Source organism: Cetorhinus maximus, chromosome 23, assembly GCF_964194155.1.
Source record: "Cetorhinus maximus chromosome 23, sCetMax3.hap1.1, whole genome shotgun sequence".
Lineage (NCBI taxonomy): Eukaryota > Metazoa > Chordata > Chondrichthyes > Lamniformes > Cetorhinidae > Cetorhinus > Cetorhinus maximus.
Genome location: NC_135901.1, coordinates 60,073,805 through 60,090,703, shown reverse-complemented (window position 1 = coordinate 60,090,703; position 16,899 = coordinate 60,073,805). Strand labels below are relative to the sequence as shown.

The 16,899-nt window shown below is 44.9% G+C and overlaps 2 protein-coding genes across 4 annotated transcripts in view; both read left to right on the top strand.

The window, feature by feature from the left end:
• LOC144698328 (uncharacterized) overlaps positions 1-16,899 on the top strand; it is a 694,970-nt gene that overhangs the window by 538,898 nt on the left and 139,173 nt on the right. The window lies entirely within an intron of this gene.
• On the top strand, positions 6,554-7,781 carry LOC144698325 (uncharacterized). Its single transcript, XM_078570281.1, has 2 exons — positions 6,554-6,818; positions 6,987-7,781. The coding sequence occupies exons 1-2, from the start codon at positions 6,607-6,609 to the stop codon at positions 7,642-7,644; spliced, it is 870 nt and encodes a 289-aa protein (XP_078426407.1). The 5' UTR covers positions 6,554-6,606; the 3' UTR covers positions 7,645-7,781.

Here is a 16,899-nt window from a genome sequence, read left to right as displayed (position 1 = left end):
ACCAGGGGAGTGGGGGAGGGGTGGCCTCCCGCCCTGTGCTGTGTCCCAAATGGATTCTTCCTCCCCTCCCCCAGGGCCCACTAAACACTGCATGTAGACGGCTGATGGCCGTTCGGGAACCTCAATGACCTGCGCGGGTACATTATGCTGCGCCCTCCCTCAATTCACTGTGTGAACCAATTGATTTTCATTTTTTTGCTACCGCTTCGCGTAAACATCATCTTTCATACAAATCTTGCTTCAGACTTGTTTAATCTTGGTTAATTGCTGGGCTATGGGGCAAAGGCAGGGCCGTAGCTTGAGGTAAATTGTCCCTTCAGTGGGCCAACACAGACAGGACGGGCCGAATGGCCTCCTTCTGTGCTGCGATAATTCTATGAATCTCTGATGTGTCTTTATCCCGCTGCTCCATCCCCAGTGATTTCGATCTTCTGGGGCACTTTACAGCCTTAAGGAATCAAAATTGAGTTCAACAATTTTCTATCGTTATCTCTGCCCTCATTTTGCTTCTTGTTTCTTTGTGTCTTTGTTCCCTTTCTCATTCCGCTTTTTATTTTCTTTACATTCAGACGGTTGCGAAAGTGCCATCCACACCTCATCTAGGCACATCTTTTGTGTTTTTACTTGTCCCATTCCCACTCCCTTTGACCTTGCGTCATGAAACCTTTTGTCAGTTAATCTCTCCCGCCCTGCAGCCTTTTAGAGACCTATCCTTCTGTTCTTCCCTCGCACTTTCTCCCTCTTCTCCCCCTTCCCCCGGTCTCCCCCCCCCCCACCCCTCCCCCCCCACCATTTCCCCACCCTTCCCCCCCTTTTCCCGCCTCTTCCCCTGCCTCTTCCCTCCCTCTTCCCTCCCAAAGTTGATTTATTTGACCCATATCACAGCGTGAAATTCCCACCATTATGTGGGCGGCCTTTTTGTTTCCTGTCACTCAGTCAACTTCGTACCCATGCTGCCTCCGCCCCGTGGGCTTTAACTTTGCTGACAAGCCTGTTACTTGGCACCTTATCAAACCCCTTTTAGAAGTTCATGTGCACATCTACCGTACTACTCACATCATCCTACTCTGTTAACTCATCAAAGAACTCAAGCAAGTCCATTCAACCCGATTTGCTTTAAGAAATCCGTGCTGGCCTTTCTTAATTCATCTACATTTGTCCAAAAGTCTGTTAATTTTGCCCTGAATAACCACTTATAAACCCTTTCCCACACCGAGGTTAAACTGACTCATCTGTCGGTGTTGGGCTGATCTTTCCATTTAAGATTAATAAGGATTTAATATTCGTGCCAGGGAGTGTGAGGAAAACCAGGGAAGTGATGAAATTGTAACTACATTTACAGGCACTGATGACTGATAAATAGCTCAATAATTAATCACAGATCAAGAAATAAATTACAAATAAGAAATGAATGTATGAATTACTTTGTTAATCAGCGTAATCAGTCACGGTGTCGGCTTTGTACAAAATGGAAATATTGTGGAGACTTAAAATCTGAGATAAAAATCAGTAAAAGCTGGAAACTCTCAGCAGGTCTGGAAGAATCTGTGGAGAGAGAAACAGAATTAACGTTTCAGGTCTGTGAGCAAGTGAAAGGTGGGAGGTGGGAAGAAGAACACAAGGAAGGGTCTGTGAAAGGCTACAGGGCTGGAGAGATCAACTGACAGAAGTTCTCATGATGCGAGATCAAAGGGAGTGGTAATGGGACAAGTAAAATACAAAAGATGTGTCTCTACGAGGTGTGAATGGCACGTTAGCAATCGTCTGAATGTAAAGTAAAGAAAATAAAGAGCACAATGAGAGAGGAAAACAGAGAAACAAAATGGGGCCAGAGATTAGGACATAAAATTGTTGAACTTCAGGAGTAAAGAGTCCCCTTTTCACTTTGTAATAAACGATTAAATTTCCAACTAACCCCATTCGGGTCTGATGTGCATAAATAGAAGAATCTGGAGAAGTGGTGAAATCTGGAGAATAGTAGCTGCATTTTGAGTTCTGGCTTTTAACACAATAATCGTTCCTTGTGTGTGGGGCAAAGAGTTTCAGATTTATGACAGTCAGTTAAGGCGAGTTTGAAGCTAAATCCTGAAATTCTTAAGATTTAACTAAAGCCAGAAAAACAGAAAGCTGCTGATAGTTAAATGGGACGGGGCGGTGATGGGGGGAGCTGTCCGGAGGAAATCTGACACACACTGCACAGGGTGAGCATGGGAAAGTCGGGGAATTACTTGGTTATACAGGGAGCCAGAGACAATAGCAGAAGCCGGGAATCACTGGCAATGGAGCAGCGGGATAAAGACACCTCAGAAGATAATAGAATGGTTACAGCATAGTAGAAGGCCGCTCGGCCCGTCGTGTCGAAATTATCCCCAAAAAGGAAATATTTACCGAGTGCCACCTCCCTGCCTTTGTTCATTTGCCCTGCAATTAAACAAGTTTTAAACAAGACTTGTATGATAGAAGATGTTTACTTGAAAGTGTGGCAGAATAATAGAACAACAGCTGTTCACAGAGTGAATCGTGAGTTGGGTGCAGGTCAGTGAAGATCCCCAAGGTCCACCAGCCGTCTGCATGCAGTGTTTAGAATGCCCTGGGGGAGGAGAGGAAGCATGCATTTGAGACACAGCACAAGGCGGGAGGTCACCCCTCCCCCACTCCCCTGGTTACACAAATGACTCACCTTGGATTGTCACACCCTGGGCAGGGCGGGGTCAAGGTGCAGGAAGCTGCAAGCTCGTAGGTTGAGCTGTGAACGGGGCGGAGTTTGGGGTTTGAGTGACTGATCTGGGGCTATATCAGAGCAGGCACAGTCATTGATCCCCCTTTCCTCGTGGATGCTTTACTGGAATCGTGTTGGTGAGTGTTTCTGAACTCTGTCTCACTATCCCGGGAATTAAGGTGTTTTGGAGGTTGCTATGAGTGTTAGATGACAATGTTTCTCCTCATTCTTCCTGCTTCTCCCACACCCAGTTTCAGGAAGCAGGTTCAGGTGATTCTGGATGGCTTGAAGTTTCGGTCCTGGAGTGGGTGCGCAAGCGCAGAAGCGCGGCTTATTGTTCTGTAATAATGGCGGGGAATCCTACCCAGGATGCTCCGGAAGGTCGAATACGGTCTATCTCCATTAGCAGGGACACAATCCGCCCTCATCCCACTATTTCTAATCTAATTTTCAATTTATCCGTGTAGTCTGAAAACCTTTTATGTCTTCCTATATTTTTCTGCAGTTCTTCACCTCCTTAACTCTCTGCGCCATTGTTGCCACCTGCACATTGCGACAACCGATCTTCAATGGGAAAATGAACAACTTTCCGATCGAGCTGTTTCTGGGGCGCATGGCATTGTTCACAGCCATTACTTTGCGGCCGTCGCTAAGAGTTTTCATGCAATCTGAAGGCCGTTCTTCATCTGTTTCTCAATCGAGTGATGCCGCCTGACCTGCTAGATATTTAAAGTATTTTATCCCTTAATTTCAGACCCAGCTTTGGTGAGTTTTGCTTTCGTTTTATTGCTTTTTTTGGAACCGAGTCTAGAAACACAGACAGACCAATTCGGAGCCGGTTTGAATTTGGGTGGGTGTTGGATGGGGGTCTTTATTTCTTGCATCAGTTTGAGCTGGAGTGTATTTCAACCCGAGGATTTTGGAACACAGTCGGGCCCAGCAATTTCCAACGTGAGACTGTCAAGGGAGGTAGATTCTGGGGGAGATCAGGTTCTAAACGGACACTATCCATTCATTTAAGAACATTGTTTTAGTAAATATTCCTACGGTGCCTTTTCATCCGAGATTTTTTTTTGCCAGCTCCATTCTTGGTATTTGGGTGTTACTAAGAAGACCAGCAGATATTGTCAATCCCCAGTTGTGTGTTGGTCAGGTGTTGGTGGGCCTTCTTCCTGAACCGCTGCAGCCACTGTGGTGAAGGTGTGTTGGGTAAGGAGTTACAGGATTTTCATTCAGTGATGATATATGTCCAAATCAAGAACAAGTTGTATTTATATAGCACGCTGGATATAATAAATATTCCAAAGTATTTCACAGGAATATTACATTCCTATAATTGAAACTGAGGCACATAAGGAGATGTCAGGGCAGATGATCAGAAGCTTGGTCAAAGAGGTAGGTCAAATCAAGAGTCTTAAAGGATGAGAGAGGCAGAGACGTCTAAGGAGTGAATTCCAGAGCTTATGGCCTGGGCAGCTGAAGGCACGGCCGCCAATGGTGGGTCAATTAAAATCAGGGATGCTCAATAGGCCTGAACTGGATGACCCCCAGATATCTGGGAGGGATGGAGGATATTACTGAGATAGTGAGGGGCTAGGTCATTGATGGAATTTGAACACTTAAGGTGCTGCTTAACCAGGAGCCGATGTAGCGCAGTGAGAACAGGGGTGTTGGATGAACGAGACTTAGTGTGAGTAAGGACATGGGAAGCAGAGTTTAAAATGACCCCAACTTTATGTGGGCAGCTAGGAACAGTCCGGTTTGGAGGGAACAAAGGAATGGATGAGTTTCAGCAGAAGATGAGCGAAGGAGTGAAGTTAGGCAAAGCTACTGAGGTGGACAGAAACGGTCTTCCTGATCTGTAGTCAGAATCTCAGCTTGGGGTGAAATATGACACCAAGATTATGAACAGTCTGGTTCAGCCTCAAAGTTGCAAAAGAGATGGATGGTATTGATGGTTAGGGAGTGCAGTTTGTAGTGGGGATTTGTGATGATCCCATCTGAGGTTACCCCTGGACAAGCCTGATCCCAGACTGGAACCCAGATTTATGGATCCTGACTTTTATTTGTTTGTATAGATACATGGAGAGTAGCTACTGAACAGAGGCACAGGGGTTAGCTGATGAACTTTTAGCAGCAGAATAAAACATTTATTCAACAAGAAAAGATGAACTATATTACAATACTCCTTCACTCACACCTATACCTTTACAGATATATACAGATTTGTAAGGATAACTCAAGTCACAAAAGCTATCTCATACTTTAATGTACACAGTAAATACCTTGTCCATATAAACCTATAGCACCGTGTAGTTAGACACACCACACTCTGACCTCAAGTGACAGATGTCACCTCAATCAGATGCTATGGATCTATCCTCAACTCCTCCCAGACGCTTGTCTCACCGTGAGCCAACCAGTCTCACTGAATTCCATCCTACACAAGAGAGTTTCCAATCTCCACTCTCCAAAACCTCGCCTTGGAATCTGCTCCCAAACCGACGTTTTCTCTCAGACACCATCCACAAGGGTTCACCTCCAGGGTTTCGAACTCTCCTTCCAATGTTCCTCCTCCCTGGGTAACCACATGCATTCAAGTTGTTTTCCATGCACTCTCTCTCACCAACTCAGCCGTCAACAGTACACCACTGCTTCACATGCCCATAGCAAAGAATTACAGACCTTCAGCTGTCTCTTTGAACCTTCTTGCTTCTTGCAAATTGTTCTCATTTTAAACCTGAAGCTTGGAGCCTTTCCCTCTGTCCCTCACTCTTAACTTCACGTAACAGGATGTTTTCCCAGGTTCCTGTCCATCCTTTGCCTGCAAGATCTCCTTAGGTCTTCCCCTTTTCCACTCTCCTGGCTTTTTAGGGGTTTTCATTAGTTTGGAACTTCTATCTGTCCCCTTTGCTCCAGTCTCGCTGGCAGCAACTTCAAAACCAGCTGAACTCCAACAGGTTCCAAATAAAACTGCTGCCTTTCTTCTTCTGTGTGTGTGTCTGAGGGAGGAACCTGCCTATCTGTACACCCGCCTCCCTCCCCCCACCCCAAGTGCTAAGCAACAGCACTGTTGTTTCTACTCTTGCGTATTTATTTTTACTTTATAGGGAGTGTAAACGTCTCATTAGAAATGCAAGCAGTCTTTTAAAATGAAACTAAAATATTTGACCTTTCTTAACACGCAGATACAGAAAAACAAATCAAACCTAAACTTTAAAGCTAAGACTCATTCCTAATACCCACAAATACAAAGATAAGATAATTAAACTATCTCTATTTCCCAACAGGACTAAAGGCAATGAATTAAGTCTTCCCAATATTTAAATGGACGAAATTTGTGTTCATCCAGGAGCAGATGTCAGACAGTCATGTCTATGTGTGACTTGGAGGGGAACTTGGAGGTGATGGTGTTCACGTACACCTGCTACCTTGGCCCTTCTAGCTAATGAAAGTTTGAGGGTTTGGGAGATTCTGTCAACGTTCTGGTAGAAATGTAGATATATAAAATCCCTCTTCTTCACCCCTTGCCTCTTTCATCTCCCTCTCTCTTTCCTCCATAGATGCTGGAGTTTTGTATTGATTCTGACCAGTTGGCAGGCTCCCTGTCCTGATGGGCATTAGTGAACTAGCTGGGTCCAGCAGCTTTGATGGTCAATTTTCCCTGTGCCGGCCCCACAAGTTACCAGATTCATTCAGCTCAATTTCACAACCTGCCTTTGTGTTTTTGTGGGTTCTCTCTCACTCCCTTTTTTTCTGTTTTGAATCAATTTCACAGGGGATTAGAAGAAGAGGATTTACAGTTGGGAAACTGAAATCAAACACCACACCAAGATCTCACAGAGTTGCCCAATTTATCGTAACCTGAATAACATCGGATTTTGAACATGGAAGGAAAAAGCACCATTCACAGTGGGGAGAAACCGCACATCTGTTCTGTGTGTGGACGAGGCTTCAGCCGATTATCTGGTCTGTTGAGACACAAGCGCAGTCACAATGGGGAGATATCGTGTAAATGTGGGGATTGTGGGAAAGAATGCAATTTCCTGTCTAAGCTGGAAACTCATCAGTGCAGCCACACTGGAGAGAAACCATTCACCTGCTCTGAGTGTGGAAAGGGATTCACTCTGTCATCTGATCTGCTGAGACACTGGCGGGTTCACACTGGGGAGAGACCATTCACCTGCTCTGTATGTGGGAAAGGATTCACTAGGTCATCCAACTTACAACAACACCATAGAACTCACACTGGGGAAAGGCCATTCACCTGCTCTGAGTGTGGAAAGGGATTCACTCAGTCATCGAACCTGCGGACACATCAGCGAGTTCATTCTGACGAGAGACCTTTTAAATGTCCAGACTGTGGGAAGTGCTATAAAAGTTCCGGGGAGCTGATTCGTCATCAACGGGTTCACACTGATGAGAGGCCATTCAGGTGCTCTAAGTGTGGGGCTGGGTTCAGGAGGCCAGTGCACCTCACTGAACACCAGCGCACTCACACTGGGGAGAGGCCGTTCACCTGCTCAAAGTGTGGGAAACGATTCATTACCTCATCCCATTGGCTGAGACACCAGCGAGTTCACACAGGTGAGAGGCCGTTCACCTGCACAAACTGTGGGAAAGGATTCGCTACCTCAACCCACCTGCAGTCACACCAGCGAGTTCACACTGACAAGAGACCTTTTAAATGCCCAGACTGCAGGAAGTGCTATAAATGTTCTGGGGACCTGATGTCCCATCAACGTGTTCACACTGACGAGAGACCGTTCAGGTGTTCTCACTGTGGGACTGGGTTCAGGTGGCCATCTCAACTCATTGTACACCAGCGAGTTCACACCGGGGAGAGGCCGTTCACCTGCTCCAAGTGTGGGAAGGGATTCATTAACTCATCTAACCTGCTGAGACACCAGCGAGTTCACAAGTGACTACAGTGATTGGATTTTGCTGTTAATCACATCCAGGACTGAAGCTCATTGGGGTCTGTTTGTGCTGATGTTAATAAACCCCAGCCCAGTTATAAGTATTCTGGATGAAAGTCAAATAAATCAGGTTGTGTTAAACAGATCGAGTTGAGTCTTTTAATATCTCTAACACAAGCCAGTTCCTCTCCATTACCCACATCTTCAGCCGCATTGGCACCAGTTTTGTGTTCACCAGTTTCTTAACCTGATGCCCCCATTTATTTACATTTGAAACTTTAATTCCTGAAACTAAAAGTTATATTCCAAAACATATGAATTATATTCACTACAATTATTAAAATCACTTAAATCAGCTTTGTGTTATACACATTGTGGCAAGTCTTTTTTTTATCTCAAAGACAAGTTCATTTCTTTTGAAGGGCTCTCCCTCTCCCTTGTTTCCTCCATCCTCACCCCCAACAACAAGTGTGAGAAACTCATGGAGCTTCTTTTTCACTAAGATTGAGACAATCTGATCAGCTGCCTCTGCTGCTTCCCTCCCTTCCACTAGCCCACAGGGTCAAACTTCCCCTTTGTCTGAGTCCTAACTCACAGCTTTGTCCATGCAGCCGCCACACACGCGCACAAACACACATATGAGTTAGTTCATACTGAAGAGAGAAAGGGTTCAAATGCTTAGATTGTACCAAGAACTTTAAAAGCCCGCATTCACTGATGGTTCACCAGTGCATTCTCTCCGGTTCCACTCCATTTATCTGCTCTCACTGCAGGATGAGGTTCAGGTGATTGTCCATCCTGCTGCAACACCAGAGAGTTCACACTGAGAAGAGGTCATTCACATGCTCTATGTGTGGGGAGGGATTCACTGATTCATCTAACCTGTTGGCACATCAGTGATTTCACACCAATGGAAGATATTTTAAATGCCTGGATCGCAGGAAGTGTTATAAAAGATCCGTGGAGCTGATGTTCCATCAACAGTGACAAGAGACCGCTCGTGATTTCTCGCTGTGAGACTGGGTTCAGGCGATCATGTGAACACAGGGTCCACCAGTGCACTGACACCAGGGAGAGATCATACACCTGCTCCGTGTATGTGAGAAGAGTTATCCCACCTCAATACACGTCAACTTCTTCACACTAATAAGGAATCTTTTCAAACTTCTGGCCATTTCTCAGAGCTTTCAAAGCAAAATGTATCTGCTGACACACAAACACATTCACACTGGGGAGAGGCTGTTCACCTGCTCTGTGTGTGGGAAGAGATTCACTCAGTCGTCTCAGCTGCTGGCACATGAGTGACTGCTGAGGTTGGATTCTACTGTTGTTGCTGCTGTTACATCCAGGACTGAATTCTGCTGATGTTATTAACCCCTGTGACTGGCCTGGAGTTTGATATTCTGGAAATATGTCAAACAAATCAGCTTTCGTTTAACACATTGTTGTAGATTTCTGTCTTTCCCACCTGGGTGTTTAACATCACCTGGTTGGAGCTCAGAAAGGACAATCTGGGTCATGGATCATACAGTAGGAACAGAACTTCAACCTGGACACAGTCCTTCAGGGTCACACTGAGAGGGACAAACGGCACTTTGGTCTTTCTCATCTCTCTTCACCGACAGCAAAGTCCCGTGTGGGTTAATCCTGAGGTGTGTAAGAAATGTGTCCCAGTCTCTCTCTTCCATGATTCAGAGCTCCTAGACACGGATCAGAAGGCTCCTTTCCAACTGTGTTTAGGGTCAGGAAGAACAACGGTGAATGCTGGAAATGAGCTGTCAAGTCAGAAATTTGTGTAAAACTGTGATCTGTTCCTGACTGAAAGTGAAAAGGCAGTTTTAAGTTGAAAAGATAAATTGGTAACCAAGGTTTACCACAGACTCACTTGACAGGTCAACTCAGGTTCAGCCCTCATGCCCTGAGATTTGTTACAGAACTCGCTGCTCTCTTGGTCCTCTGACCTCTGATCTCACTTCCTTTTGGTTTCCGGAACCATCAACAATCACTCACCAACATTACATTGTGAGATAGAGTTCAGGAGATGGGAGGAAGAAACAAATTGAGGCCATGAATCTGTGTTCGGAAATAAAATTAGATAAACACGATTACATGTTCACAGAATCACAGTGCAGAAGAGGCCCTTTGGCCCATCGAGTCTGCACCAACACGTGAGCAATCACTCTCACTACCTACCTAATCCCATTCATCAGCACTTGGCCCATAGCCTTGAATGTTATGACATGCCAAGTGCTCATCCAGGTACTTTTTAAAGGATGTGAGGCAACCCGCCTCCACCACGCTCCCAGGCAGTGCATTCCAGACTGTCACCACCCTCTGGGTAAAAAAGCTTTTCCTCACGCCCCCCCCTAAACCACCTGCCCCTCACCTTGAAATTATGTCCCCTTGTGAATGACCTTTCAAGTAAGGGGAACAGTTGCTCCCTATCCACCCTATCCATGCCCCTCATAATCTTGTACACCATGATCAGGTTGCCCCTCAGTCTTCTCCGCTCCAAAGAAAACAACACAAATCTATCCAACCTCTCTTCATAATTGAAATGTTTCTTCCCAGGCAACATCCTGGCGAATCTCCTCTGCACACCCTCCAGTGCAATCACATCCTTCCTGTAATGTGGCGACCAGAACTGCACATAGTACTCCAGCTGTGGTCTCGCTAAGGTTCTATACAACTCCAACATGACCTCCCTACCTTTAGAATCTATGCCTCAATTGATAAAGGCAAGTGTCCCATATGTTTTTCTCACCACCCCACTAACATGCCCCTCTGCCTTCAGAGATCTATGGACACATACACCAAGGTCTTTGTTCCTCAGAACTACCTAGTTTCATGCCGTTCATTGAATACTTCTTTGTCAAATTACTCCTTCCAAAGTGTATCACCTCACGCTTTTCAGGGTTAAATTCCATCTGCTACTTATCTGCCCATTCCATCTATATCTTCATGTAGCCCAAGACACTCAACCTCACTGTTAACCACCCGGCCAATCTTTATGACATCCGCAAATTTACTAATCCTACCCCCCATATAGTCATCTATGTCATTTATATAAATGACAAATAATAGGGGACTAAGCACAGATCCCTGTGGTACACCACTGGACACTGGCCTCCAGTCACTGAAGCATCCTTCTGTCATCACACTCTAAGTCCTACAGCTAAGCCAATTTTGAATCCACATTATCAAATTACCCTGTATCCCATGTGCATTTGCCTTCTTTATCAGTCTCCCATGTGGGACCTTGTCAAAGGCTTTGCTGAAATCCATGTAAACTACATCAACTTTCACTACCCTCATCTACACACCTGGTCACCTCCTCAAAAAATTCAATCAAATTTGTTAGGCATGACCTCCCTCTGACAAAGCCATGCTGACTATCTCTGATCAAACCTTGCCTCTCCAAGAGGAGATAGATTCTCTCCTTCAGAATTTTCTCCAATAGTTTCCCTACCACTCATGTGAGACTCACTGGCCTGAAGTTCTCTGGCTTATCTCTACAACCCTTCTTAAATAGCAGAACCATATTAGCTGTTCTCCAGTCCTCTGGCACCTTCCCCCTGGCCAAAGAGGAATTAAAAATTTGGGTCAGAGCCCCTGCGATCTCCTCCCTTGCCTCCCTCAGCAGCCTGGGACACAAATCATCCGGACCTGGAGATTTGTCCACTTTTAAGCCTGCCAACATCTCCAATACCTTGTCACTCCCTAGATCAATTTGCTCAAGAACCTTACAGTGTCTCTCCCCGAGTTCGATACCTTCATCCTCATTCTCTTGGGTGAAGACGGATGTGAAGTATTCATTCAACACTCTACCAATCTTCTCTGGCTCCACCCATAGGTTGCCCACTTAGTCCCTAATGGGCCCTACTCTTTCCCTGGTTATCTTCTTCCCATTGATATACTTATAGAGTATCTTGGGATTTTCCCTACTTTTACCAGCCAGAGCTTTCTCATATCCCCTCTTTGCTCTCCTAATTGCTTTATTAAGCTCCACCCTGTACTTTCTGTCCACTAATGCCTCCACTGATTTGCTTCTCTTGTACCTGCTAAAAGCCTCTCTTTTCCTTCTCATCGTATCCTGAATATCTCTGGCCATCCATGGTTCTCTGGGCTTGTTACTCCTTCCTATCACCCTAGAAGGAACATGTTGAGCCTGTATCCTCCCTATTTCCGTTTTGAACGGCCCCCACTGCTCTTCTGCTGATTTCCCAACAAGTAGCTGCTCCCAGTCAACCTTGGCCAGATCCTGCCTTATTTTACTAAAATCCACTCTCCCCCAATCTAAAACATTTTTTTTGCAACTTGTCTATTTATTTGTCCATAACAAGCTTAAACTGTACCATGTTGTGGTCGCTATCACTAAAATGCTCCCCCACCACCACCTCAGCCATCTGTCTGGCTTCATTCCCCAGAATTAGGTCCAGCAATGCACCGTCCCTTGTTGGACCCTCTACATATTGACCTCAAAAGTTCTCCTGTGCACATTTCAAGAAATCCACTCCATCTAAGCCATTAACACTATGTCTATCCCAATTAATATTGGGAAAGTTGAAATCACCTAATATAATTCCCCTGTTGTTATTGTTTTTACACACCTCCGCAAATTGTGCACCTATTTGCTCCTCAATTTCCCGCGGACTATCTGGGGGTCTATAATAAACAACTAACAATGCGGCTGCCCCTTTTTTATTCCTAAACCCGACCCACAAAGCTCCATTCGATGCCCCCTCCCAGATATCCCAGGTAAAAACCCCGGAGCTGCAGACGCGCGAGCTCCAGGTTTCCATTGGGGGTTTGCGGCCTCCACCGGGTGTAAATGAACTTTCTCCCCCCGCCGCCGCCGCCTCTGACCGGCTGCCGAGCGACAAACAAGCGTCTCCCTATCGTCAGCACTCACTCTGCGCATGCTCGGAGCACAACGCATGCGTACAGCCCCCCTGTTGTGAAGATAGGGGACATTCTCGACCGCGGGGAATTCTGGGTACAATCCCGGCCATTGGAAGAAATCCCCAGACGTTGATAAATATTTATTCACCGTTACTGAGGCTGCGTCCGTCCCTGCCCAACTTTCTGCAGCCCCACCGCGCATGCTCCGCGCTCGGAGGATGGCAATGGGGGCGGAGCCTTCCGGTGCATGTGCTGTTCTGCCCTTCTGATGTATCTCCATCAACCGCGCTGAACTTTCTGAGTAGAAGGAATCGCCATTTATGCAATCAAGAGAGGAAAGATCACTTGTCACAATAATTGATAAATAAAAGGGCACAAAGTAGTGAATATTATTTATTCCCACTCCTTACTATCATGCGCAAAATGAATATATTAATTGCAGTAATTACTTTTATTATTTTAAAATGGTAATTTTATTTCCCAACTCAGATTCATGCCCTCATTTTTTTTCCTTTCTCCCAGCCCCTGAACTCCATCTGACAGTGTAATGTTGAAGAGTGGTGATTGATTGTTGTGGAAACCAACAGAAAGGTAACTTCGAGGCTGAAGGACCAAGACAGCAGCGAGTTTCTGAAACAAATCGTGCAGCTGGATGGCTGGATCCTGCGTTGAGTCATTGTGAAACCCTGGTTACCAACTTATCTATTCAAATTAAACCTGCAGTTTCATTTTCAACCAGAGACAGATGACAGTTTTACACCAATCTCTGGTTCGACAGCACGTTTTCAGCATTCACTGCTGTTCTTCTGGACTCCAAGCACATTTGTATAGGATGCTTCTGTTCCATGTCTCAGATCTCTGAACCATGGAAAAGAGTGGCTGGGACACATTTCTTACCCATTTCTTACACACGTCAGATTTAACCCTCATGGGGACTTTGCTGTCAGTTAAAAAAGATGAGAAAGAACAAAGTGTTGCTTGTCCCTTACAGTGTGACCATGAAAGACTGTGTCCAAGTTGAATTTCTGTCCCTGCTGTATGATCCTACCCCCAGATTGTCCTTTCTGAGCACCAGCCAAGTGATGTTCAACACCCAAGTGGGAAAGATAAAAATCTGCAACAATGTGCTTGAAATGTAAGCGATTTCTTTCACATTTATCCGGAATATTAAACACCAGCCCAGTTACAGTGATTATTAACATCAGCAGAAGCATACCTCACCTGTCAGAATGAACATGGTTCAGTCCTGGATGTGATTGACAGCAGCAATAACAGCAGAATCCAACCCAGGAGTCACTTGTGAACTCGCTCATGTCTCAGTAAATGAGATGACTGAGTGAATCTCTTCCCACACACACAGCAGGTGAACAGCCTCTCCCCAGCATGAATGTTTTGTGTTTCAGCAGATCCAATTCGCTTTCAAATCTCTGCTCATAGTGAGAACTTTATAAAGGTTTCTTATCAGTGTAAACAAGTCGATTTGTAGTGAAGTGGGATGACTAAGTGAATCTCTTCGCACACAAGGAACCGGTCTCTCCCCCGTGTGAATGAGCTAGTGGACACTGAGTTCACATGATCACCTGAACCCAGTCCCACAGTGAGAGCATCTGAATTGTCTGTCGTCGATTTGAATACACTGATGGCACATCAACTCCACAGAACATTTATAACACTTCTTGCAATTCGGACATTCAAAAGATCTTCCGTCAGTGTGAACTTACTTGTGTGTCAACAAGTTGGATGAATTAGTGAATCCCTCCCCACACATGGAAAAGGTGAATTACTTGTCCCCAGTGTGAACTCACTGGTGTTGCAGCAGGATGGACAATCACCTGAACCTCTTCCCGCAGTGAGGGCAGATGAATGGAGTGGACCTCGAGAGAATGCACTGGTGTACCAGCAGTGAATGTGGGTTTTTAAAGCACTTGTCACAGCCTAAGCATTTAAACCCTCTCTGTCCAGTCTGAACTCAATGGTGTGTGGGGAGGCTGGATGGAGAAAGATGGGAATTCAGAGATTGGTTGATGTGGAGGTGAATAATTACCTACCCCCATGTACAGGAACACTGTCTCCCTTGCTTAATGGTACAGCAGAGCTTAGACTGATCTCATGGGAACAAGAAGCAGAGATTGAGGAGCTTCTATTGCAGAACGGGTTAACTGAGAGTAGCCAGGCGATGTTCTCAGAGGTCCCGGGTGTTGTAGGCAGAGCAGTGGACCTCTTCTTTGGTATCACTGATGAATGTCAAATCTGTTCAGGTGAGAAAAAGAAGCTTAGTAATAGCATTAGTTTGGAAATTTATTTCATTCCTCTTGTCAGTATACAAACGTGCAAAATAGGAGCAGAGGTAGGCCATTCAGCCCCTCAAGCCTGCTCTGCCATTGAATATGATCATGGCTAACCTGCTTGTGTTTCGAATTCTACATTCCCTTCTACCTCCAATAACTTTTGATTCCTTTGCTGAAGAAGAATCTATCTACCTCTGCCTTAAAATATTCAATGACTCCAATTCCACTGCCTTTAGAGACAGAGAGTCCAAAGTCACACAACCCTCTGAGAGAACAAAATTCTCTTTATCTGTCTAAAAAGGGCCACCTTAATTTTAAAACAGTGCCCCCTAGTTCTGGACTCACCCACAAGAGGAAACATCATTTCTGCATCCACCGAGTCAAGGCTGTTCAGGATCTTACCTACTTCAGTCAAGTCACCCTCACTCTTCTAAACTCCAGTGGAAACAACCCCAGTCTGTCCAACCTTTCTTCATAAAACAACCCGCTAATTCCAGGAATCAATCTAATAAGCCCCCTCTGAACCGCCTCCAGTGCATTTACATCCTTCCTTAAATAAGGAGACGAAAACTACACACAGTATTCGAGATGTGGTCTCACCAATGTCCTCTATAAGTGAACAATAATATCCTTACTTTTATGTTCAACTCTTCTCGTAATGTAGGATAGCATTCCATTTGCCTTCTTAATTACTTGCTGTCCCTGAATACTAACTTTTTGTGACTCATGCAGGACAGCTAGCTCCCTCTGCACCTCGGAATTCTGCAGACATTGTCCAGTTAAGTGATATTCTGCTTTTTATTTCTCTTCCTGTCAAAGTGAACAACTTCACATTTCCCACATTATACTCCATCTGTTGGATTTTTGCCCACTCACTCAACCCATCTACATCTGTCTGCAACCTCATTATATCCTCTTCACAACATATTTTCCTATCTTTCCCACATATTTCTTCACCATTTGTGACCATTCTTTCATTAACCTAGGACTTAAGCTCTGGAATTTCCTCCTCAAACCTCTCCACCTCTCTTTCCTGCTTTAAGAAACTCCTTAAAACCTACCTCTTTGGCCGAGCTTTTGGTCACCTGCTCTTTATTGGCTCAGTGTCAAATATTAGTTTGTAATATTTCTGTGAAATGCCTTGGAAAGTTTTATTATGTTAAAGGCACAATATAAATACAAATTATTGTCACTGACTTTGATATGTATCGTTGTTCTGCCTCATCAATAAGACATTGCAACTCAAAGCGTGAAACAGTTTGATGGACAAGTTGTTCCCATTCTGGCACTAATGAAAATTTTTTAGAAATATTGTGCCCCACAAAAATGGCAGCCGCGCACGTGCACATTGCCCCCCAGTAAAGATGGTGGCCGATAACCCGGTCTGTAACTGGGAGAAAACTGCGGCCTTGCTCGGTGCAATCAGAGTCAAGCTGCCTGGTTTAAAATTTCAAACAATGCCTGGTAGTTAACTGCCAATCACCATTAACTGGTGCATTCTCCATGACAATGCCTGTACCAATCAGAGTCCACCTGCCAACCAATCAGCACTCTTCGCATACAGTATAAAACTGTTGCTTCCCCTGACATTGATATTCTTGTGATTGTCCTGTAGAGTGCAAGGCGAAAAGCTTTGACAAAATGTCTATTTTCAGCAATATATTAAACGGAAGTGTTGAAAAAAGTGTGGAAGGAAAGGGGGTCCTGGGGGTTAATGCGCACAGATGTTTGTAGGTGGCAGGACATATTGAGAGAGCAGTTAGCAAAATATATGGGTTCTTAAGCTTCATAAACAGAATCAATGTGTATAAAAGTGGGGAAAATAAGATGAACATTTATCGAGCTCTTGTTAGGTCACAACAAGAATATTGCATCCAGTTCTGGTCTCCACACTTGAGGAAAAATGTGAGGGTCCTTGAGAGGATTCAGAGCAGATTTACCAGAATGGTTCGAGGCAAGAGGGAATTCAGTTACAATGTTAAGTGGAGAAGCTGGAGTTGTTCCCCTTAAAGCAAAGGAATTGATGGGAGATTTGATAGGGGTGTACAAGATTTTGACAGGTTTAGATAAG